This window comes from Chiroxiphia lanceolata, chromosome 2 (assembly GCF_009829145.1).
Source record: "Chiroxiphia lanceolata isolate bChiLan1 chromosome 2, bChiLan1.pri, whole genome shotgun sequence".
NCBI classification, from domain to species: Eukaryota; Metazoa; Chordata; class Aves; order Passeriformes; family Pipridae; genus Chiroxiphia; species Chiroxiphia lanceolata.
The window spans coordinates 110,333,450-110,358,313 of NC_045638.1; the positions used below are offsets into that span (position 1 = coordinate 110,333,450).

Below are 24,864 nucleotides of genomic sequence, written 5' to 3' on the forward strand. Positions count from 1 at the left end.
GAATTTTGGGTTTCATGTTGAGAAAGGACATATTAATTGGGTCTTTAAGCTTTAGATGATCAAAAGGTATCAAATGTGCACAACTCACTAGACCCCTACATTTGTTTTTAGGTTCAATGGTAAATGGATGGGGTTCTGCGTCTGATGAGGACCGTAACTTTTCTAGTCATAGATCTAGTGTAGGTAGCTCCTCAGATGACTCGATCTTTACCAGCGGCAGTTTTGCACAAGCACTGGTTGCAGCAGCAGATAAAGCTGGGTTTAGGCTGGATGGAACCAGCCTGACAAGAACAGGTTTGTAGACTCAAAGTTGATGCTCTCTGCATGAAGGGTGTCTCCGCCTACTCTTCTCTTCTCTTCTCTCAGTGAACCCACATCTCACTCTTGTCTAACGTGCATGGAATAAGGTGGATGGAGATATTTTTATCGGTATATTTTCAATGAAACTTTGCACTGTGTTTCATTTTTGGTCGTTTGAAGTAGTGAATAGCACAAGCTTTTAATCTGCACCTTCGGTCTGCTGCAGTTTCCCTCTGTACTGACTCTGCTGTGTATTTACTGACAAATACTCCATTTAATATTTCAGTGAATAAATCACTAATTCTGCCTTGCAGTTTTGATGATCTTATTTTCTGAAAAATCTCCTCACAATCATTTGCATTTCCAGTGATGAAGATCATATTTAAACTGTTATCTCCATCCCTGCTCTTCTGTTGCATTTCTTCTCGGAAAAGTGTATTTTTCTGTGAAGTTTTTCTAAGCATGGGGTGAATTGGTGTGCTTTTATTGTTAACAATGCAAACTGTTTAAAATCTTTATTAATAGCTGATTTAAAAATACTTGATTCAATATTTTGATAACATTTAATTTTAGTTATGCCAACTGAGTCTGCCAAGTAAAATGTAAAAAAGGTAAAGTGACTATTGCTTTTGAAAACAGCCAACCTTCTAAAATGAATTAATGAAAACTAAATATAATTTAGTTCATATTTTTAAAGCTTCATATGTCTTATTTCTATTTAAAAAAAAAGATAAGGAAAAATGATCTTTAAATATTCTGGGGGGAAAAAAATGTATTGCATTTTCTTAGTCTTATAAAAAAAGCAAAAATTACTAATTATTTGAATCCACAAATCTAATAGCAAAGTATGAGCTTGGATCATATTTTTGTTATGCTTCCTCAGCCAGCTCCTGCTCTCAGGTCCCATAATGTTCCTATCATTTAAATTTTTTCACTATTAGTCTGGTGTGAAGTCTCTGTTCCAGTAATATGTGTGCACTTGTGAGAAATGTCTGACATGTTAGGCCTGAAAAATGTCACTCTTTCTGCATTCAATGACTTCATGGCAAATACCACCTTTTAAGGACATTAGGAATAATGAAAAGAGTTGATGGCAAGGTCCCATGTCTCCAACAAACTAGAAGGTGAACACATACAGCTTTTCCCAAACCAATGGGACTTTTGCCACTGACTTTGGTCATACACAGTCATCCTTAAAAGGTAGTTATTTCACCATAGTTGAACCCCTCAGTAGCTTCTTACACTGTGGAAAACTGACTGAGTAAATCTGCCTCATCCTTTGATAAAAAACAAAGCAAGACGAAACAAGAACTGCTGTAGACCTTCACTCATCTGCTGTGGGCACATATGGCCAAACTATAATTTAAAATATATTATTGTGCTTGAAGTGTCTTCTAAGTCTTAAAAGACAGGAGCAAATCCTTCCCAAACTTTTATTTTTTTTTTTTTTGTGGTGTTCTTGGTGTCAGTAAAAGTTAATGCAATGATTCACCCAAAGTTAACGTCACTTCTATCGGGCCTTTGAGAAGTGCAGTTCCCACCACAAACACATGCATAAGAGAACTAAATAGGCACACAGACACGTAGATATTTAAAAATAAATATGATTTCTCATTGTAGCAATGTGAATGGAAAATACAATGAAAGGCTGAGCCCTCTTGTCAGTTGCATTTTTCCAGCTTAATTAGGTCACGAATGCTCTTAAACCGAGTGCACGTGTGTAATTCCTCAGACAGACTATTAGAGTGTAGGGTACAAAAAAGTATCTAGCAGTTGTGGTAGAGTCTTTATGATTATTACCCTCTTACTCTCTTAATGATCCAGCAGGCAAAATGGAAATAAAATAAAACCTACATGTAAACAAACAGCCCTCCCCTCTTTTTCCTCACAGAAACCTCAGCAAATGGAAATAGCTCCCCGGTGCCCACTGCAGTTTCATTAGGAGATGATGCCTCCCGGGGTAGTGGGGATCAGTCAGCTGTGCCTGGTATGGCCCAGCAGCCCCCACAGTGCCAAGTGGTGTCTAGCAGTGGAGAAGCAGCAGTGTTATTTCTGTTCATTGCTCTGGAGGGAGTCTGAAGGTCCTGACTCTTTACTCCTTTGCAGTCTGGACAGTTATTTTCACCCATGTAGAACAGCTGTGAAATGTTCTCACCGGTAGATACTAAAGGAGATGTCCAACTTGATGGCCTCACGTGGGAATGTTTGATTGCCAAGCATAAGAGGCGCTGGTAAATCCAGATGCAATGTGTCTCTCCTGCCAGGCACTTTGATTCCAGTTTCCAGAAGCCATCATGTGATTTGCCATGAAGTTCAGACAGATTTCGTTTTTAACACCCTTGGGAAATTAAATCAAGAATTAGTGGATTCAGCCTTGTCTCCACTTACACACACTAAATCTGCTACAAAGTCTGACACTGCTCAGCAGCTCTTACTGGAAGGGCTGCATACAAATACAAGATGCTGTAATCAGTTATTAAGTGCATTGAAAAATGTGTTTTGGGAGTCCGCACATCATTTGTGTTTGCCCCATGTCTGATTTAGGTCAGTGCTATTTATTTTACCTCTTTTTCATGAAGGGATAAAAGAGAAGGTTTGGCATCTATTTCTTTTTAAAACCAACGTTCTGAATGAAAAATCACATTTCTTTAGTCAAAAGAATAAGTGTGAAAAATCTGCATCCTACACTCACTAGTTGCACTTGCATGTGAGTTTATTTTTACAAAACATCTGTACAGTGTACTGTGAGCTGAGATGGAATTTCAGGCTCATGTCTCAATTTCTTCACATTACTGATTTTTTTTTTATTTTTAAATGAAATTTTAATATTTTATCTGTGTTCATCTGCTGTTTTATCCTTATCCATGAAAAAAGGGCTTGATCACTTGTCTTTGTCTGGCTGCAGCTGTGCCAGCTATAGAGGTTAATGTTTCCAGCCTCCCCCCAAACATTTGTTACTGCTTTTTTCCCAGCTCCAGAATTAGCTGCTCGGGTGGGTGTTCTGTAACCCACTTCAGTCAAAATGAGCCAGGTTAGCAAAGGCATTGATTTCAGACCATTTCAGTTCAACTGGGCTTTTTTTGGTAGAGGAGGGTTAGGGAATGTCCACTTGAGGGGTTCTAATGTGGTAACCTCCAACAGCTGGCAGAGCCACAGCTGGGAGACAAGCCTACCTGGGAGCAGTGTCCCCCTCAGGGTGCACATCAGTCAGAAGGCAAGCCTGAGAGAGTCAGGAAATCTCTGAAGTCAAACAGTGACATATTATTCTAACATGTATATATTAATGTGAAACACCATGTTAGAGAGATTACAGCTACTTTTTCACTTTGCCCTCTTTGCACTGGGAGTATTTCAAACAATATGCTGAGCTGCATATTACTCCTGATTAAGCTTATCTAGATCAGGTCATATGTGACAGCATGTTGGAAGTAAGAGCATCTGTTGAAAGGATTTGCAGCAGGGTAGACCCAGGTCTAAGTTAACTAGAGGATAAGAAAACCTCCTTACTAGCTTGAGCTCAGTTGACCAGAAAAATACCAACAGCCATTTTGCCACTTTCCATCAACTCTAACACCATTTGGGCCTACAGCAGCATTAAAAGAGCAGAAAATCTGACTGACATACATTTTCCACTGCAGATAGGATTAAAACATGTAAGAATTTTAATTACCAGTTTTAAACAAATTAAAATGTTAACATCCCCAAGATACTTGGCAAGAACAACCTACACAGGAACAAAAGGAAGTAAAAGATGGTGATCTTTAGTTTTCATCAGTTGGCATTAAACATTAAGCCTAGTTAAGTTAACTGAATAAAAACATCAGAATAAGAGGAAGTGAATGTAGTAAATGAACTGCGCTGCTCCTATGGTTCCTGCATGAGGCTTTTAATCATCTGCTCCATAGAACAGCATCAAAGATATTTTTTAAGAGACATCATGTAGCTTGAATAGTTTGTCTGTATGTGTGTGTATATATATATATTTATATTTATATATATATATATGAGGAATAAATTCAGTGAGAACACATTTTTTAACATATAAAAGTGCTGAAAATGAACAGGAAAATTTTAGCATTTCAACATACCCCCATTTTTATTTCTTGAGAAAAGAGAACCCTTAAATATACAAACCTACCCTGCTACATAGCTTGCAAAATCAGTTATGTTTATCTCACTGGAGTTACTCCAGATATACAGTGCATATGGGAGCCCCTAAAATGAGAATCTGGCTCAGTAAACATGAAAGTGGAAGGCAGGAGGAGATAAATTTGATATGATTGCAGAACTGTTTTCCTTCCCTGCTCAAGGCTGAGGAGTTGTTATGACACATCTGTTCAGCACACAGAGCAGGCAGGAATTAGATGGCATACAGTAGTTTTATCACAACAGATGGAATAATTTTAATTATAAAAGTTAAAGACAAAAGAATGCCCAGTTTATCACTTCGCTTGTTGTGGTGTGTCTTAAAGCAGTTGTCATCAGTGGGAACCTCGAGGGGACACTCGCTTGCCTCTGAGAATTAGACCTGATTTAATGTTTCGGAACAGACATTAATAGAACAGCCCATTTCAAGGCAATAACATTTTTTCATCTGATTTCTCTTTCTTTCTTTTTTTTTTTTTTTTTTTTTTTTTTTGTAGGCAAAGCATATTCTTCCTCTCAGAGACCTCGGCCGAGCAGTCCTTTTTCTACTGACAGCAACACCAGTGCAGCTGTCAATCAGGGTCAGAGGCCGAGGCCCACTAAAAAACACAAGGGAGGACGGTTGGACCAGCCCCCTTTGCCTCATCGTAGGGAGGGAATCACAGACGGTAAGTGTTGTGGAGAGGGCCCTGATGATAACCTGCAACAAGCAGCTGTGCAGAGCGGGAGAAGAGAGAAATATAGGTTGTAGTGAATTACTGGTTTGGTGTAGTGGGGTCCCCAGGTTGCCTCGTGAGCAATATTGCAACGCTGGCAGTGTGGAGCTTGGTAAAGTGAGTCTTCAAGGAGCCTTTCTTCATTCCGGCTCTGAACACGTTAGCATCTCTTAGGAGATATCAGATCTCGATATAAATCTTACCCAAAAATGGCTGTGTTGCACAGGAGTTGACATTAAAAAATGACCTGTGAGTAATTTTACATTAAGTGAAAGTAGCCACCACCAGTAGCAGTGTGCCATACATTCCTAAGGAGAAGCGTAGAGCCACTCCCACAGCACTGTTTGCTTTGTGCTGTTTTTGACAGACATTCAACAGCTACATGTACCATGCTTTTCCCATGATTCTGCCTCATGTCTTGTCTGTGCTGCTTCAGTCCTGACATCTGCTGACCTCAGTGACTTTGTTTCCCTCTTTTACATCTCTGCTCCTCTCTGACCACTGCTTCCCATCTGGAAATTTCAGGCTCTTCTAAGATCTGCCCAAGATCAGCTCTGTCTTCCATTATCTTTGTCTACCACTCTTGAGTCTGGTAAAAGACACAATTGCTGCCTGCTACTTTTTGAGGAAGACTACATAGGAAGGTGGCTGGCTGGCCACCTCCCCCTCATTTCTTCTCTTCCTGGCCTTGCACCTGTAGGTGTTGAAATGATCAGAGGGGAGAAAGAGGCGGATGGAAAAACGGCATTAGAGAAACCACTAAGGATATCTGTAATACCATGCAGGTGGAGATGTGATCACTTCCCTCTTTCAGTGCTCAGAGCAGGACAGTTCTGAGAGGTCCCACATAATGTCCCACAGACTGCCCCACATACCTCAGAGGCTGTCATAACCCGATCTGGACCGTGGGAGCGAGTGTGATGCTAATGAGTCTATTCCCCAATCTTAAGTACACCTTGACAAATCTTCTACTGTATGGGGAAGGTGTAAAAATAAAATTAAAAAATTACCTTAGATTTTAGTATAAGAAACCTTCTTATTCTAGTCAAAATTACTTGAGAATCATAGAATCATAGAATATCACAAGTTGGAAGGAATCGATAAGGATCATCAAATCCAACTCACTCCTTTATCTTCTTTGGACAGGTAATGTAATAAATAGATGTGATAGACAGTATATTTAGATTGATTTTTTTTTTTATAATGCACTATTTATTACTCCAGGTACATGTATAAAATATATTAACATCTTGCAAGGTAGACTGTGACCACCAAAACCACCAGAGCTCTGTTCTCAGTCATGTTATCAGGTATAAAGATTCAATTTTGCAGTATCCTCTGGCAGAATCCATGCTTGCCAGACCACAAAGATGGAGAATAAATTCCAGAAGGGAAAGTCTTCACCAAAGGGGTTATTGTTACATCTCATGCTCTATGGCTAATTCTCAATGCCATATTATTTGTGGAAACAGTGTAAAGTAGCTTAGATTTTGCTCATATGGATCTGAATTGGTTTAAATATTAATACCCTGCCCTTCTGGATGTATTCCAGAGGCCTCTGCTATACAGACCCATTAAATATATGTGTCAGTGAGAACAGTAACTGGAAATCATGGGTGTCACTTGTGGTGCTGGCCATACAGTGTCTGTCCATGTGTTAATCCTTCTGTTTGGCATATCCTGTCACCTGGAACTGTGAGCAATTTGGGCTCCAAATTCTATGTACGTGTGAGTTTGTAGTCAGTATGGTGGGACCTTAATTCTTCTTTTGAATACTATTGCTATGGAAATGTTTTACAATCATATGGGTACCAGAAAGTAATGGGAATCCAGTTCAGGTCATGGGACAAATGGAAGTGGGACTCCACTGTGAAATTTGGCATTGTTTTAAATTAGTGAAAGAGATCAGATTTTAGGATTTATTTTAAAAGAGGAATCTCCTATTGTCTTTTATTTAATTTTTATAAAATACTAATCTTACTGGAGTTTCATATATTTGAGTCAGAATATCAATTATATACTATTTCCCTCAACATTTCAGACACAGGCAGTAAACAGATTAATATTTGTCTGTTATAAACCTGGAAGTACTTACTATATGTTCCAAAAATTTATAATGTCCTTGAGCAACAGAGAAACCTTTCCCATTCTGTATTAACACAGGAACAAACAAACACAAATGGTACAGTTTTTCCACTTCAACTCCTACTCTGAATATGAGTCACTAAAGTGTAATGGCAAGTCTGAGTCATAGCTAAATTTGCAAAAGATCATTTGAAATTAAGGAAGCTAAAGGTTGCTGCTGCCACCTGCATGTATGTAAACAATTGAATTTAGGAAACTCTGGTATACAGAAGAAGAGTGGTAACTGGATACTCTCTGTGGAATATTGCAGTGAACTTTACAAAAAGAGACAATCCCACTATGCTTAAGCTACAGCTAGAATAAGCAAGCAGGAGAACCTCAGATAGGTCCAGCAATTCTAAACCCTAATCCAGGCCAGCCCCGGGCTGTGATGATTTCAGTGGGAAGCATCACTATACGTTTTCTCCTGGTTTTCAGATGTCTCCAATTCATTCTGCTTCCTTGTGGATTTGTCATGTGAGAACATACTTGGTTTGTCAGTTGTTTTCAAATTCCCAAGTTAGATGAGTCCTAGTATCCTGTGTTTAAGTCTCATCACATCCCGGATATCTGTCATTTTAAATTTTCATTGACCAAGAAAGCTCCAGCTATGTCCTTTCTCTGCCCAATCCCATATGCATCCTGAGCGCTTCCACTGCGTTAACTGTAACCATGTGGGACAGTGCAAAAGACCTAAGAAACTGTAATATTTAACACATAGCACACACATCTCAGCCTGTGTAAGCATATGAGGGTTCAACTGCATGCTTAATTTTGACAGCAATGCACACAAGTCCCCTGAAAGCCTGCTGCTTCATTTTCTTCAGCTGCAGGTCAGAATACTCTAGAGGCTGACTCTAGATGGAGTCTTTATATTTGTCTTGCTGTACAACTTGTTTTTTAACTTCTACATCCTGAAAGACCATGGATACTACAGCAAATCCGCAGAGGAAGAATATGTTATGAATCTAACAGATGATGAAAACTTTCATTCTGAGCTCACAGGCCACCATAAAACCAGGAGGTTTTTAGTTCTAGTGCTCAAGGAAAACAATATACTCACAAATTGCAAAACAGTGGAATCTGTCAAATAGTTTGTGGCATGGTAACTGCATGACTAAATTTAAAAGCTCTTCCTTTTCTGAGCATGATATGTTAAAAAAAAACAAACAAAAAAACAAAGAGGAGGCAGAAGGGAAATATGCTTAGGGGCTCAAAAGGAGAACTGGAACATAAGACTTCTCTTAGTTTTCCCACTGACTTCCTACTGTGTATTAAAAGTCAGTTTTTCCTAAGGTAGATCACTGTAGAGAAGATCCTTACCTTCTGATGTTAGAAAGTGGTTCAGAGGCTTATTAAATGTCACAGTAATTATCATCCCTAGGAAAAGAAATCACTGACACAGGTAGAAAGGTTTGTCCTTATACTTGTAGGTTCTGTAACTTGCTGCTTTTTCCAGTTAATAATGAGAGCCAGTGACAAAGTTTGACTAGCACCTAAATCACTTAGCCAATGCTCTGCCTTCTAACAGAGGGCTGGAGTAATCCCAGGACAAATATCCATTTCCCCCCTATTAGGCACTCTGATGTCCTACAGCTTCTCAATCACAATCCCTCCATTACTAAATCAATAAGACAATCTCCCCACCACCACCTCCAGCAATGCACTTATGAATTGCCTCACAGGTTTGATAATCCTGCCATTAGAGGCTTCAAACGATAGTCTGGATGACATCCCACTGGCCTAGAAAGTTACTAGCTCAGTGTGGGTTTTTAGGTATTTTATCTGGCACATGAAAGATAAATGTGATTTAGATGGAATTAGAGTGATAGTTAGTGTTACCACTCTGGGTATCCTCACTGAAAACCCCACTGAAGTCCCTAAATTTCTAGATTCAAAACCACTCTGAAGTGATCTACATGATGGAATGAGTTAGATTGCCTCTGTGTGGTAATAAATCTACCTACCAGAGTCTGAGGCTACTAATTCTGCTGATATTCTGTTACCCCTTTACTAGGGGTAGGAGAGGAAAGGAAAGGGAAAAGGAAGACTATGAGATTTTTCTGTATGTCCAAGCAAGATAACAGAGAATATTTAGTAATTTACCTAAGGCAGAAGATTTACCATGTGGGATGTGAGTTGTAGAGCAAAGAAAAAGCCACATTTCCAAATGAAGCTCTCTTCCAGCTTTTATTAAAAAGGACAGGTAGCTGTTACCATGACAGCCTGAGGAAGAAGGTGAAGAAGCAAATGGTTTAGTCTGGTGAAGCTTGGCTACAATTAGTAACTGTTCTTACAGATCTTCTCAGACATGTGTAACACAGTTCAGTAAGTCTGTACTCATGCTGAAGCCAGCTTATTTTAATTCTATAGTACCTGTAATTCTTCCAGAATTCTGTGAATCTTCATTAGAATGTAAATCTTATTTTTCACTTCAAGTCATCCATAGGTCTAGAACAGCCAAAGAGCTTTACAAACATGATGTTTTATTTCACTTCTATGCATAAGTCAGTCTTTATGCTTATTTTGTGGATGGATAAAAGCAAGAATCAGGTTAACGTTAGACCAGCAGCATGTCTACAGTAATTCCAGGAGTTGCAGCTAGCTCTAGAACATGCAGAACAGTTTAAGTACAAACCTTCTTTCCTTTTAAGTATCTAATTAATAACAACTATTAGATGGCAATTTCTGAAGAAGGGTACTCTGTTTAAAGTTTAATACTGCAATAATTTGAACTTTTTTTTTTCTATGATACTACTTGAAAATTTTGTTTATATTGAACGGTAAATATTTTATCTGGGGAAATTGCATAGTCCTATGTCATGTTATGACTGTTTATTGGATTCAATGCATCCCCACAAAGTGCTTATAAATCACAACTTCAGTAATCTCTATTTCAGATTTCATAAGCAGATGCCAGTGTTGTGGTTCTGTACATTAACTGGTTATGCTCGCAATAAAATCAATTATAAGAAATGCCATTTTGGAAGCCAACACTATAAAGCAATTTCAACATTGGCAAGCTCCCATACCCCCCTGCTTCCACCTACAGTAACTCAAGTATAGTCATTGTCATGAAAGGTCACATCTATATTCATAACGAAAAATTTCTCAAATAAATTAGTGCTGAACATAAAGCATACACCAGGCTCACTGACACGTTATTATAAGGCTGCTCTTGCCAGAACGTAGTTATCTTAATCGGGGTGTAGCACTTCAGCTCTGAGCAAAGATACAGGAACATCATCAGGGACAACTTCTTTACCTTGTAAACACAAATTACCTGCACTTCCTCATTTGTCTGTAAGAGACAATGTTGACTGGAATGACATCTCAGCGACTTTGGAAGCGTTTCTGCTCCATATGTGAGGTATAAGTATCACCTCTAACAGCAAGGACATGAAAAAAATTCTGTGTAGCGTTATATAAGGTATTATATAAAGCCAGATTACAGACTTTGAAATAAACTCCCTCCAAAGGCCTCCTGACCAATTTATAAAATGAATTTCAGTTTCACTAGAGTTATAAGACTCCCTGAAGGCAAAACAGGTTTCCTTTTCCATTCCTATTACTGAACCAAGTTTAATTTCTTGATAAATCTTCACAACACTATAAGATACAATAGACTAGAAAAGAGGACAGACCCAAATCTGTTATAGACTAACACAGTTTTAGTGAAGTTGACGGGGCTGCAGGGATTTATTTGGGCTATGCATTGCCCCAAAACAGAATTATCAAAAAATGTTCCACATATAAAATGGGTATCTGATACAGAAGAGTTTTCATTATGATACTAAAGGGCTACTATTTCTTGTTTTCTTTTTCTTAAATAATCTGAGGCTTTTCTGGACTATTATAAGTCTATCATGTAGTTTACATGAAAATCTTAGATTTAGAATTAAAATTATTCAGAGTTGGTAATTACCTTGGGTCTAGAACTATATAAAAAATGTACTTTTGCCTCAACAAATGTGATTAGAAGGTCGATCTTCAATTCTAAGAGTATCTTAGTAGTCCAAGTGATAAACTTGAAAAGTACAAGATTGTTAGAGACCATTCAAGTGTCTTTTGGTGTTAGCTTAAATTGTATTTTGGTTGGTTATATTTTCAAGACACTAAACTGAAGAGTGCCCCTCCCCTTGTCTGTGAAGATTTTAGCTCTTCATTTACTTGAATAAAATGCTTACACGTTGTTTGGTGGTTCCATTTAAACACATTTTTCAGAGATATATTGATGGTTTTTCAATGACAGTAGGTTTTGTGAATATTTTTTTCACTATTTTTTGGCATTTTATTCATTTTGATGACGTTCTATATTAGATTTTGAGTTTAGACATCAAGCTGAAAGTTAAGCCTGAAAATGGGGATAATGAAGCAAGTCCCAATATGTTGAGGGAAATTGTCAACTGGCAGAGGTCAGTTTTCCATTGCCTTTCTCAACTGCTTGCTGTTAGTGAACAAAACAGCACCTCTACAGAAAATAAATAAACCCCACAGAAAATAAATCCCGTGCTTAGAAATGTAAGTCAGGGATGAGAGCCTATCAATTTTTATGGAAGCTAGAAAGAGCTAGCAACATAGTAACCTGAATAACGAGCTAGCAGAATACAAACCCACTTTTCTGATTAACGTGAAATTCCCTCCTTTTAAAAAATCAACGAACGGAGCGATTCATGCCGGTTGCAGGGGACTTTTCTTTTTTCAGCATCAAATAGACCTTCTGTTTCAATGAAAAAAAAAAAAATTTAGTTCATCTAAATCTTATTCACGTTTTTTAGATCTTCCACCACCACCCGACCCGCCCCCTGGTCAGGGTTTAAGGCAGCCCATAGTCCCCGGCCAGCGCGGAGGCTCAGCAGAGAGGAAAGGAAGCTCTCTTGAGAGGCAGCATGCACCGAACGTAGATGAGACAAAGAGCTCCCTGGACCGGCAAGCTAGGACATCTCTAGAGTGGCAGCGGCAAACCCAGGAGTGGATAAGCTCTACAGACCGCCAAGAGGATTTCAGGAAAGCCCAACACAAACAAGCCTTCGGATCAGGTGTGTGTGCGCTGCACCGGCCGAGGCAAGGCAGGCGGCTTCTTGACACTCTGCTGAGGGTTTCTGTACCTGGCAGGAGTCCAGAATCACCTCACACTGGTGAGGCTTAGGCTGGAAAACAAGAAAAGGCAAAGTGAAGGGAGAGCTTGTGATCCAACTATTTTCCCTCCTGCAACCGTGAAAGCTCATTAACACCTTATTCGGGGCATTCTTTACAGTGTTTTGGCAATTAATATTGTTGTCAAGCATAGCTGTGGAGAAAACAGGAGTGGTTTCAGGCCAGCACAGAAGGAAAAAGAGATTTTTAAAGTATCTTCTGCTAGATGTATTTACTTATAAATACAAGGCTGTATTTTCTAGTTCTTTGAACCTTCTTCCAAATTGGCAGCAGGTGTTTTTGCCTGTCCAAAAGAAGGCTGATTCCTCTGAGCCACTGACATTCCCTCCAGCTGTATTTAAAGCACCATCTTCTTCTTCAAGGATATGACAAAGTAACACATCTCTTAGGCTCAGCAAGATGACAGAGCAGGCTTTCACCTTCCTACAGGACCTGCATGTTGCCACGGGCTGACTTTATCTCCTAAATGGATTTCAGGTCTGTAAAAATGTACACAGGAGGTGATGCTGGGCTGGAGTTGTAGTTTTACAATATTTGCAGCTTCCTTCTCTCAGCCTGACCTCAAGTAAAAGCTTCTGTTCCAGCTTTTACCCTCAAACTAGGGTATTTTCTTTAACCCACTAGTCACACGGCACACCAGTGCAGTGCTGATTAGAGTAATACAAGAGGACAATTAAGAAGATTTAAAGAAAAAAATTATACTGTATGTGAGTTTTCTGTAGGATTATGCTGTTTCTTCAAGTATATATGTGACTCCCACTGTCACACTGCAGGTACTCTTATAATCCATCTTTTTCTTGATTTTATTCTCCTATTAATGCTCCTTGTTAATCTAGGCCACTAGTATCACTGACACTCCAAAAAAAAATTAGTAATATGCAAGCAAATCTATCATGGAGGCAGAATTTACTGAATAAAGTACTCCAGGGAAATATTGCTGCCAATATTTAAAATGTAACTATTTTAAATACAAGCATACTTTAAAATATAACCATAGTGATACTGTTAAAAACCTCTAATCTTTCAGCTGCATAAACAAGTGAGTGGTTGTGCATGTTGTGAAATCTTGAAGTCGCAGTTTAAAAATAATGTGTGAAATTCTTGCTGTTTGGTGAAATGGCAATTTTAATTGCAATGTACGAGATGTACAAACATGTAGAAAAAATAGCCTGAATATACTTTACACTTCTTATTTCTGTGTAAATTATTATTAAGAAAGCTTCTCTGACCTGCTTAGCAAGAACCCCCTTCTTTTTCCTCTGCTTCACAAGTGTACAAATAGAAGTTGTCGGTTATTCTGTGATGCAGAGCTTATACAGTAATAAAATTCCCATCCTGCAGGACATGCATTTATATATCCATAAAGAGAACTTGATCTTGCCACTTCCAGTGACCTACATAAGCATTGAATTTAGGACTGAAGTGATTACAGGTATCTTGTTCTTGTCAAATTCAGGATGATGAGAGCAAGTGCATATCCTTTATGCATAAAATAAAGATTCCTCTAGGAGATATTATGGATTTACCCTGATGTGAGGAGTTCATAAAGTTTGGGCTCAGGGTGGGCCAGAGCTTTATATCTATCTGTCTGCCTTCTCTGACAGCCTCTAGCACTACAGTTTCTTGCTCTGTATTCTTGTCTCTGCTAGATTTAAAAAAGGCTACTCTTGTGCGCGATACCTGTTTCTGGTACTAAACTTGGGGGGGTTAATCATATTAGTAATTGTGCTTCTTCCCTTTTCCTTTATTAATGGCATAGATCTCTGGAAATTTATCCTGTCCCACTTTTTAATACATTTCCAAAAGGAGTTATTATTAGCTATCAGCTTCCAGAAAATAGCTAATTTGCAGCTTAGGGGGTTTCATTCAGATGTTACCAAGCTGTGAGTGAAATTTTGAAAGCAAGACCTTTAGTTTGAAGTTGAATAGAATAAAAATGCTCAAGTCTGGGAATCGTGTTTCCACTGGTTGCTTTCAGTATAAACAAGATGACTGGGTTCCTGCCAGTGGTTTCATTGTGGAAGCACAGTTACAGCACATCAAATATGACATTCTCATCTGTCCCTCTAAAGAGAGTAGTGCTAGATCAGGTTACAATAGTTTTGATAATATGAAAAGCCTTTTGGTCATTTTATGGGGCCCGGAAACATCATTACACACATATATCTTGATTTCATGGGGGCTAGAATTATGTCTTCAAATTAAAGGCTCAGAAATTCAAAGAGAAAGGCACTGGCAAAGGCTCCCCGTATTCTTTGCAGGTCTAGGGCGTGGGGCACTGTTTGGAGTGTTTAATGAATGTGAGTCCATTCTCAGGACTTGAGACAACTACCTTTCATGTGCTAGAATGTTGTGAAAAACTTAGCCTTTATTTTATGTCACAATTACTTATTTTATGGATTGTATTTATTTCTGAGGGCACAATAGATAATTTAACACACCATATGCTCTATAATGATAATGGACTTTATATTTATTCATTCTCGTTTTCTCTCAATATTTCATTGAACCCGAAGGAGGCCTTATCCAGAGTCCACAAACTAGAAAAACAAATCAATTGACCATATATGTCATCTTCCAACTCTTTTGCAATGCTAGTGACTTTTCTTTTCATCCTTTAAAAATGTATCCAGCTTTCTGCTAAACTGATTTATGCTGCTTGCTTTATTACTGCCTTAATGCAAGGCATTCCATATTTTAGCCAGCCTTTGGAAACCAGGTTTGCATCTGATTCTATTGTTGGGCTTTGATATATAAGGAACAAGTACCATAATTTAGGAGACTATGGCTGTTAAATGCCATTTTACTGTGTCTTTTGGGCATTTCTTTGTATTTCAGCAAGGACACCACACGGTCATAGCACAAAACATTGATAATGCCCTTATGTCCCCCAGCACAAATATTCTGGTCCCTTGGGCAGGGCCAGAGTGAGATACTTTGGCAGGGAAAGAATTCAGCTGCCTGCCTTTCTCTGCAACAGATTTACCTTGCAAACAGGCTCTGTTCAATAGCAGATCACATGGGGAATCCCCATGTTCTACTCACTTGTGGCAGCAGGCACAAAGAATGAAATCCTGTGTTTCTTCCACAAATTCATTCTCATTTAGCATTTCTCTTAAGTTAATTGTGCCTCTGCTGCAGCCTTTGCTAAGGCTTCAAGCTCGTGAATCAAAGCATTTTTATCTCCTCTTTCTTTCCAATCATCCCCACCTACTTTTCCGTCTGTGTTCCTGCCCTCTGTCAAAGAAAAGTCCATTTCTCCTCATCGGGTTGTTTAAGAGTGAAGACAATGGGAAAAGCAAAATAAAGAAAACCCTTTTGGCCTAGATCCACTTGAAAAAAAAAAAAGTAAGATTCAGGCAGGAGATATCCCACCGATTTCAGAAGGGCCAATTGCTGTGTTTGAGGTTAAGGATATATACTTATATTCTTTCTTGAACCAAACTATATTTAGGAAGATCTCTTTCTTCAGCTTCTGAGATGGCAAGAAGGGATCATACACAGCAAAGAAATAAAACAGTGCTTCTATTTCAGTGCTAAATCAGTGCTGCTGTTTTGCTTCTTAGGTCGGGATTATTACAACAATATCTCCTGGAAACTCTAATCAGAAGTGATGTCTTGTTTCACTTCATGCTATATGAAGACATGCAGTCTTATGCTTTATTGCTATTAATCCGCTCTTGCAAGCAGTTCATTATTACAGGTCTTCACAGGAAAAGAAGCTAAGTGAGCAAAAGTAAGCCTTTTGCTCATAATGGAACATGAAACAAGCTGCAGGATGATTTATTCAGCCCAAATATTACAACTCCTATGTATAATATAATATTTTCCAATGTGATTCACCACTAGTTAAAAAAAATTGTTAGTGTACTTTGCATCATTAGAAATTACTGAGTTGCTGGAAGCTAATTAAATTAGCTGATATTGTAGTTCTTTATCTAAACTGATTGAGGTAATGTTGCCATTATTTAAACTAAAGAAAAGGAAAAAGCACATTCATGTGGGCTTGAAGCAAAAATCTAATCATAGCTGCGTTGTTTTGGAAATTGCATGTGCATCTATTCTTATTAAAGTATCTATGATTCATGATCTATTACTTCATAATGAATCTAGACTTTTTATAATTAATACAATCTGACTTATGAGTTTACAAGGAAACAAGAATAAATTCATGCTGGCTTCTCCATCCTTGAGACACAACTCTTAGTTGTGTATTTTCCTAGGTAAAATTGTCGTACCATAAAAAGCAAGATGAAAGACAGATTCATGAGGGCAGGAATGAATATGATATCCATAAATGAATAGCTTGTTTATTCTTATTTCTAGGAATTCGCTGGTATTTACTTTGTTTTGGTTTTGTTTTGCTTTTCTAGAAGAGGCACTCGTACCATATAGTAAACCCAACTTCCCATCCCCTGGTGGCCACAGCTCTTCAGGAACATCTTCTTCTAAAGGATCGACTGGACCTAGAAAAGGTGAAGTCTTGCGAGGAGGTCACCAACGCAATGCCAGTGACCTTCTCGATATAGGCTATGTGGGATCAAACAGTCAAGGACAGTTTACTGGTGAATTATGTAAGTTTATCTCTAGCTACAGTTAAAACTCTCAACTAGACAAAAAGAGAAAAATTACAGGTCTTCTGTGAAGAGAGTAGGAAGTTGTGTGTGATAATCAGGTTAAATTTTACCCAGATATTTCTACCATCTGAGGTGATAAATAAATTGTGTTCTTCTTTGGTTTGGACCAGTTCCAATATGTGTAAGCCATGCCAGTGTTATCTACACAGTATGTCTTTCAGTGTGTAATGCTAGTGAAGCACAGAGAAAACTGAAGAGAAATTTTAGTAATTAGGAATTTTCTTGGCAAAGTGTAACGTGCTTGTCTTGGAAATGCCACTGACCGTTTTTTCTCAGAGTGAATGAAAAGGGTGCTGATTTTTTTGGTCATGGTGATGCCGCCTTCTTAACTTCCTGTCACCTGATGAGCAGTATTCTTTTAGATGGAGGTCTTCTTTTCTTGATTGTGTAGCCCAGTTTTTTGAGTTGCATATCTCAACTCTTTTCCTCAGCACCCCAGGACAGGGAAATTATTTCCCAAACTTTTTTCTGTTATCACTCGATGTCCGTTAAAGTTTGTGTTGATGCTGTGTATGTGATGGCAGTACCAGATACCCAAAGGTTTCACTCTGGTGTTTGAAGTAGAACATCAACATCCCAGCAAGCTCGGGCATACTGGTATGTTTACTGATAAAAGGAGTTGGGGCTGTTGGCATGTCTGCATCCTATGGCTGCAGTCAAACCCTCAGTACCTCCTGACAGTTACTGCCCAGAAGCTTGTAAGAGGGGATCCACAAACCCTGGAATGTGCAGTCTCAGATATGGTGTTGGTGAGTGCTGAATTTTAGCATCCACCGCTTTTCATCTTAGAAGCAATTAACTCTCTTCACACAACCTATTGAATATTCATCCTGTACTGCAGTAATATTACCATAGGCTTTGTTTTGTGGTTTTTTTTTTTCTCTTATTACAACTTCTTTCTCTTTTTGTTTCTCTCTGTAGAGTAGTTGAGAAGACACATTGCAAGCTGCTCTGATGGACCATCAGGTCTGAACTCATGGAAGTGATGACACTAAACAGTGCAATGAACATTTTCTTTATTTATGTACTATTAAAAGAACTGTAAATGCAATGTAAAGACACACAGCCACACATATCCCACAGATTCTTTACTTGTGTTCTTCTCTTTAATACACCATCCACCTTAAACTATTCCTTGTCAGGAGTATATAAAAAAGAAAGAAAAAAAAAATCACCCTCCAGGATGAAAAGGATTTCCTTCTGTATATAATTTCTTTTGTTGCATTGCTATGCAAGCTCACCTTCTTTTTAGCTATGTTCATATTCATGTCTGTTTTTACTGGTCTGTTGTACTATATGTGAATTAATAGGCTGTGGTGCCATATATTAACTTTTAATTGTGTAACTTTTATGTTTAAAGTTTGCACTGCAATTTTATTTGGTGATAAGCACAAAACTCTACTCCTCATGACATGAAGAAAAAAAAGAGACTGAATGTGTGGAGAAGATTTACGTCCTGTAAGCTACTTTGGATAATGCTGGATGTAAAGGAGTATGTTAGGTGGTTTTCCATTGGGGTGTAGAAATGAGAAAGTGACAGGCAAAACTGATGTCAGTGAAGACATTAGAGACAGATTTAAATCTTTTAAAAGAAAGCAACATGGTTGCTCTTCCTATTTAAGAAGGGGTCAGAAGTTGGAAGTGTGAGGTTAAAGGGCGAATATGAAAATTAAAGGTAGCATGAGATGGCCTTGACCCTTTCACTAGAATGATGCCCTTAATATCTGTTTTTAGCCATCCCATGCCACTAAGTAAAGGGGAAGAAAAACAAACCTTGCTACAAACAAAAGAACTTAAGGTGTTTCACTAAAGCTGTTTTTGTATTGCAGTTTTAAAAGAATTATTACCATTAATTTCTCCAGCCCAAAATGTAAGACAGAGATTTTCCAGGAGAAAAAAAAACAATATAAACGCAAGGAATACCCACCAAGAAGTTAAGAATGCAATTTATTGTTAAGACATATTCAGGCTGCTTCCAAAAAATTGAAATGTCGGAGTATCTTATTTCATCTTTCCAATACATGTATAGTAGAATAGAAGATAGAGCTGCACCACTGAAATTCATGACATTAATTGTTTTGATGCAGTCTACACAACCCTTTCTGTTCTGTTACTTGAAGTCTGCAAGAGTTGAAGTTGGATCCACTAAATTTGTAGTAAAGTGTTTAGTGTTTGGAAGGGAAGCAACAGTCAGACTACTTTTGACTTGCATTAAATATATTTCTGGCAATACACTACATCCAAAAGCTGGATACAAGCAAAGAAAATCTTTGACCTGTGTTTTAGTGAGTGACTTCAAACCCTACTATGATGAGGAAATAACACGTTTATACACTTTTTGAATAAACCAGACTCTGTAAGTGGACATTAATGACAGCATCCTGTCTCCTCATTAATTTTCATGACTTTGTCCAAATCTTCTGTACTTCTCAAATCTGAATGAGTAAATTGTCAAGCTTTTCTTAGAATATTATATGTGGATAGCCCACCCATTACTTTGATGCTTAATTTAAATATTAAATCTTACAGCTTATTTCTGTTAGTTATCTGACCATGAACATAAGTTTCCATTGAATACGTTTTTCATATAACCAGTCTATGTTGTTTTATATATTGCCTTGGAGCTCACCAGTATTAAGAACACTTTTAGTAATGGCAGAATTTTAGAAAAGTAAATTACAATGCTGAATATGTGTTGCTTTTCATTTCATTAACTTGTTCCATGATAAGATAAAACACTACAGCCATCAACTATAACTCAGCACTACTGAGTATTTAAAAAAAGCTAGTTAACTTCCTTAAGTCAAGATGTGTTATTTAGCAGGTTATAAACAAAAAATATTGAGAAAAAAATGTATGAATTTATTTATATATGTGACCAATGAGTATATGTCATTTTCCTGCGTGTTAAAACACTACAGTTAAGAACAGTGCTTAAAAATGTTCAAGTAAGATAAAGAATGCATCATAATTACACATATTCGGTTTTATTTTGATATTATCATATAAAGCGATGACTATTCAGAGTACAATTCAAATTTAATTCTCTGGAAAATGTTTAACTCAGTCACAGATTGATTTTTTTCCTTTAATCCAAAAGCTTGTGCTGAGCTTTGGTGGAACACCTTACTAACTATATTCTATTGAAAATTCAGTATCATTAGAGGTTGATAAAGCCATCCCAATTACTTTCAAATATGTGTTTTATCTCTTCCACTGGAAAGTAAATGTGTGTCAGTATTAAAGCTGTGCAGTACCATGATATTCACTAACTTGTCCATCTGCTTCTGTACATTTTTGTTCATTAATAATTTGCTTAAAATATTACATAAGGTGTTGTTGTGTATGGCAAAGTGTCTCCATTATCTTACAGGTGATGTCTCTTCTTTTTTTTTCTCTCTCTCTTTTCTATACAGTGTACTTCCAATGAACCACAGTACATATTTTTTAAAATGCCATTTAATTTACTATTTTAAAAGAAGTATTCTTCTTTTTTAAAAAAAAAATGAAAACATTTATTGTGAATAATGTGTTTAAAGAAAAGGGATGTTGTGGCAGCACTTAGAATTGTTTTTTAATTTGTTTTTTTTAAAAAAACTGTTTATTGGCTACAGTTTGTTCACGAAAAAGTATGACCTCTTAATGTGTTTCATTGGTATTGTTAGTGCAGCAAAGTTTAATTGGCATAAGAAGTTGGTTATTAGTACTGTTGAAGTGTGTATTGTATATTTACTGGGGAAAAAAATAAAACATATTCACATTTCAAATCTATGTTAAAAGACCTTGAGTAAGGAGTCAATATGTGAAAAGCCAAACTGGGAAAATCAGGCAATAATAACATAGACTGAGCTATAATCATCACTGTCCACTTACAGGTGACAAGGAACGTTTTATGTGCTGGTTTTCAAACTAAGCTAAGAGTGTTATAAATAGGCCAGTGGTAAACATTGCCTGTCATAGGGGTTTCTGTTTAATGTCCTGTCTATACTGGGAATAGCTGGACCAGGGTAATTACACTGCTCCAGCTATTCTAGCAAACATCCTCCGTTTGTACACGTGCTCTCTTGATGTCCAGCAAGGACCCAAGTGCTCAGCTTACTTCGCTTAAGGCCCATAAAGCAGTGGATGTGTAAAACCTGCATTCCCTGGGCCTGAACCCTTGGAATTGGGGTTTTGTACTGGTGGAGCTTCTGCCAATCCAGTACAGAACATCCCCAAATGGCAAAGAGATGCCAGGTCAATTTTTTCTCAGTCTTTGCTGAAGGACTAAATAATAAATGGTTACATGTGCTTCAGTGGTGTATTGCTGTATAGGCAGCCATTTCAGTGATGCAAAGAACAGACATTTCTTGGTTTTGTTATTTTTTTTTTATTTTTCAAGTCCTTTCCAAGTCAGTAAACCTTTTGAATACCTTTTGGTTGTCACCTGAAATGCAACAGAAACATCGTTCCTTGGGAAAAGTACAAAAAAAAATAAGGTGCATGGAATGTTTTAAGTGTATTAATTTAACTATACACCAGTGCAAAAGGAAGACATGACTGTTTGAAATAACTATATGCTGGTTTATGCTTGCCTCAGTCCATACATTTCCAGCCAGGAGAAAAGGGCTGAGAAAGAGCCCTCACAACTGACAGAGGAAAGGTAATCGGGCTGGGGGAGATTTTGGCAGGAACTTTTTTTAAAAACAAAAATACTGGCAGCTCCTTTGACTTATCTTCAATATATGCAGTTTGGGTTTTTTTATGATTAATGGCCTTGTGAAGATTTAGCAGGGGAAGTAGGAAGAAAAAAAGCTGGCCTTCTTTTGTAATGATTATGGGGAACTTGTTTGCCGAGGGGAGGATTTTTTAATTTCATTTTTGTTTTTTAACACATGTTTTGTGTTCCCTCTCTCTGGAACACATTAGCTAAAAAAATAAATTATTTTTGAAAACCATGTGGGCAACAGACATTTTGTTTAGGAGGTACATTCAAATAGCAGGAAAATGGCAAAAAGTACTACTAAAATAGGGAACACATACACTGGCTTAGAATCAGCTGAGTCCACCACAGTTTCACATGTAATTTTGAATGATACAGTTATATGCATAAACTCCATTGCTTTTGGTTTCCATACCAAAACAAATTATCCAAAGTCCATAGAGGCCTAGATCCTTGGGACACTAACTCTGGTGCTTTGTTTGAAATATGTGGTTAATCCAAGCATGGTGGGTTTCAGTAGATCCCAGGCACCCCGTGTGTAGAGGCAGGTCACTTCCCTGAGGACGGAGATTTTCAGGGCAGGGAAGGTCTTTGATGAGTTAAGCACTGTGGTGGTTTGCACAGGGACCATTTAGTCAGGCCATGTCTCACATTTTGGGACATCCTGCCCAGTCCTGCCACGATCTCAGTGCTGAGCAGTGGAAAACAGCAGAACAGTGCTACCAAACTCTGCTGTATGTAGCATGTTCCCTGCTTCTCTTTAGGACTGACCCTTGCCTGCCAGCACTCCTCACCCAAAATAACAGATAGGACTCAGAGATATGTCATGGGACCTGGAGGAGAAGTAGGGCCATGCCTGTGTGCTGTGAAGGTGGACTGGTAATCTGGGGAGAGCCAGCTCTGAGTTCTACTCTTGGTGTGAGGACTAGATTCCTCTCTAGCCTGAGTTTGTTTAACTGTGTAGCTACATCCAGCAGGACCACAGCAGCAAAGAAGTTCCTAGAGCACAGCTCAGAGTTGCAGCATCTCTTCTGGCACTCAGTCTGTCGCAGACAATCCTGAGTTCAGTGCCAGCTTCTCGCCACATCCTGAGGATTCAAATGGCTTACAGTGACATTTATGCAAGTGAGGTTGTTCCTCTTGCTGCAGCAGAATGGGAAAAAAACCCCAAACAAACAAAACAAACAAACAAACAAAAGCAAAACTAAACTTTTCACTTAAACAGATCTTTTAAAACAACCCTCAAAAATCCTAGAAAATAGAGCATTTCAGATGTACTCTTGGTGATTTTTTTTGTTTTTTCTTGGCATTTTGTTTTTGCTACCATTGAAATGATCTATTTGGGTTTTTTCCGACCTGCTACACTCTCCCTCCACCCCTTTACCCGCTGCATTTTCCAGTATTTATCTTTCAGGTGTAAAGAAGTTATGGTAGAGAATAATTGCATTTGTGTACTTTCATTGTTCTAACTTTAAACAACAAGGTGCACAGTTGCATTCAATTCAATTGATCAAAGCCAGATGGGGATGAAATGTTTGTGGTTGTTGGTTTTTTTTTTTTCTAAAAAGGCCTGCTACTATTTGTGCTGATATTTGTTCCCCATTTATGCTGATCAGTGCATCTTTTGCCTTCGAGGATGCCATTAGTAATTCTCCTTTGTGTTCATAAGCAGGAATCCATTGTGCAGCACTTGGAGAGCCACTCGGATGCAGGTAAAGAATATAACAGCTTGAGCAAGTGCTAATTAGAACCAATTAAAGTTAATTGACCTCCTTTGGCAGTAAAATGCATAATAGAACTTGCTCTGTCCTTGCAAAATGGAGATCTCGCCTCTAAGCATAAGAGTGAAGCAGGGTTTCATGTAGCAGCCTGTAGTAATTATGTGGGTATAACAACCAGGAAGCAGCTTGCTACAATTTGTTCTAATAACTGGTCTCTACTGTATCAGGGCAGTGCAATAAAAGTGAGATTTCTGCTTCAGTCTATTTAAAAACCTAATTTTTACAGAGCAAATGAGTGTCCCAAGATACCGATACTAATCTCTAGGAATGAGTTGGCAAAAAAATAAGAGTCCCTTTTATAGGTAAGTAATGGTGTGAGCATAAAAAAGAAGGCAGTTTTTTTGCCTGCCAGCTGGAAATGGCTCTGATGCTCAGAGGTTGCGTCTATCCTGAGTAGTGGGGGTAAGCTCTGGTGGGCCTGCAGCGGTGCCTTGCAGTGAGGTTGCCTTCTGCAGGCTTCTGTTCAAAAAGGGGCACTGGCATCCATCCAGCTGAATTTTGTGCTGCTGTGGGACTGTACCACTACCATGGGCACTGGTTTGGACACAGTCAGAGGTATCCAAATAAAAGAGAGAGAAAGAGCAGGGGAAAAGAATGAATGGTAGGAAATGTAAAATTGTGTGAATTCAAAAGCATCAGTGGTGGATGCTAAACTGTACATCGCTGTGAGAAGTTGAAAAGCCATTCTTATTAGCAAAAGAGAATTGATCCAGTTTCCATGACCATGCTTTGCTGACTTTTTCCTTGGCAGGAACTGAATGCAACTGATTTTGCTGCTAACTTGGCCTTACTATGAACAGCAATAAAGGTGTTAGTCAGGTGGGGACTTTGATGTGACCAATAACATCACTCTCCCTTCAGGGAATGTTCTGTGCTGGCTTGTTAATGAATTTCTTTCCTAATGAGTATCATTAAAAACCCTTTGATTAGCTATTTGTGTGAATGCCCTTCCTTTTTTCCTCTAAGCTTCTACTTGCACAAGTGGCAGCAGGATTTTGCCCTAGGAAAAAGCGTGCAGCTCTACTCCTTACCTCATGAACACAAGTCTGAGGCAAAAAGCAATAGGAAAGAGAGTAAAAAAAATAAGAAAGACCTCATGGATGACTTGAAGTTATTTTTTACACGTGTACAACCTAAGCAGGTACCAGCATTCAGATGAGAATGTCATTATGGGAAATGAAGAGCAATAGGTAGTGATGGTGAAGCATGCAACAGTAATTTACATACACCTCGAGTGCCAACAGGCAGAGAAACAAATAAAGCTATAACCCAGGGAAAGGGAATGCCAGAGAATAAATGGA

General features: G+C 38.2%; 1 protein-coding gene across 22 annotated transcripts in view; it reads left to right on the forward strand.

The window, feature by feature from the left end:
* The window catches only part of ROBO2 (roundabout guidance receptor 2), a 1,060,454-nt gene extending 1,035,958 nt beyond the window's left edge, over positions 1-24,496 (forward strand). For 8 of the 22 annotated variants that reach the window (XM_032678944.1, XM_032678942.1, XM_032678950.1 and 5 more), the window contains 5 exons: positions 112-294; positions 4,944-5,114; positions 12,065-12,325; positions 16,817-17,017; positions 18,002-24,496. In XM_032678944.1, coding sequence (XP_032534835.1) covers positions 112-294; positions 4,944-5,114; positions 12,065-12,325; positions 16,817-17,017; positions 18,002-18,003 — 818 coding nt within the window. In that variant the 3' untranslated portion in view covers positions 18,004-24,496. The remainder of the gene's footprint in view (positions 1-111; positions 295-4,943; positions 5,115-12,064; positions 12,326-16,816; positions 17,018-18,001) is intronic. The other 14 variants (XM_032678952.1, XM_032678953.1, XM_032678956.1 and 11 more) reach the window with 5 other exon arrangements.
* Positions 24,497-24,864: the final 368 nt, after the last annotated feature.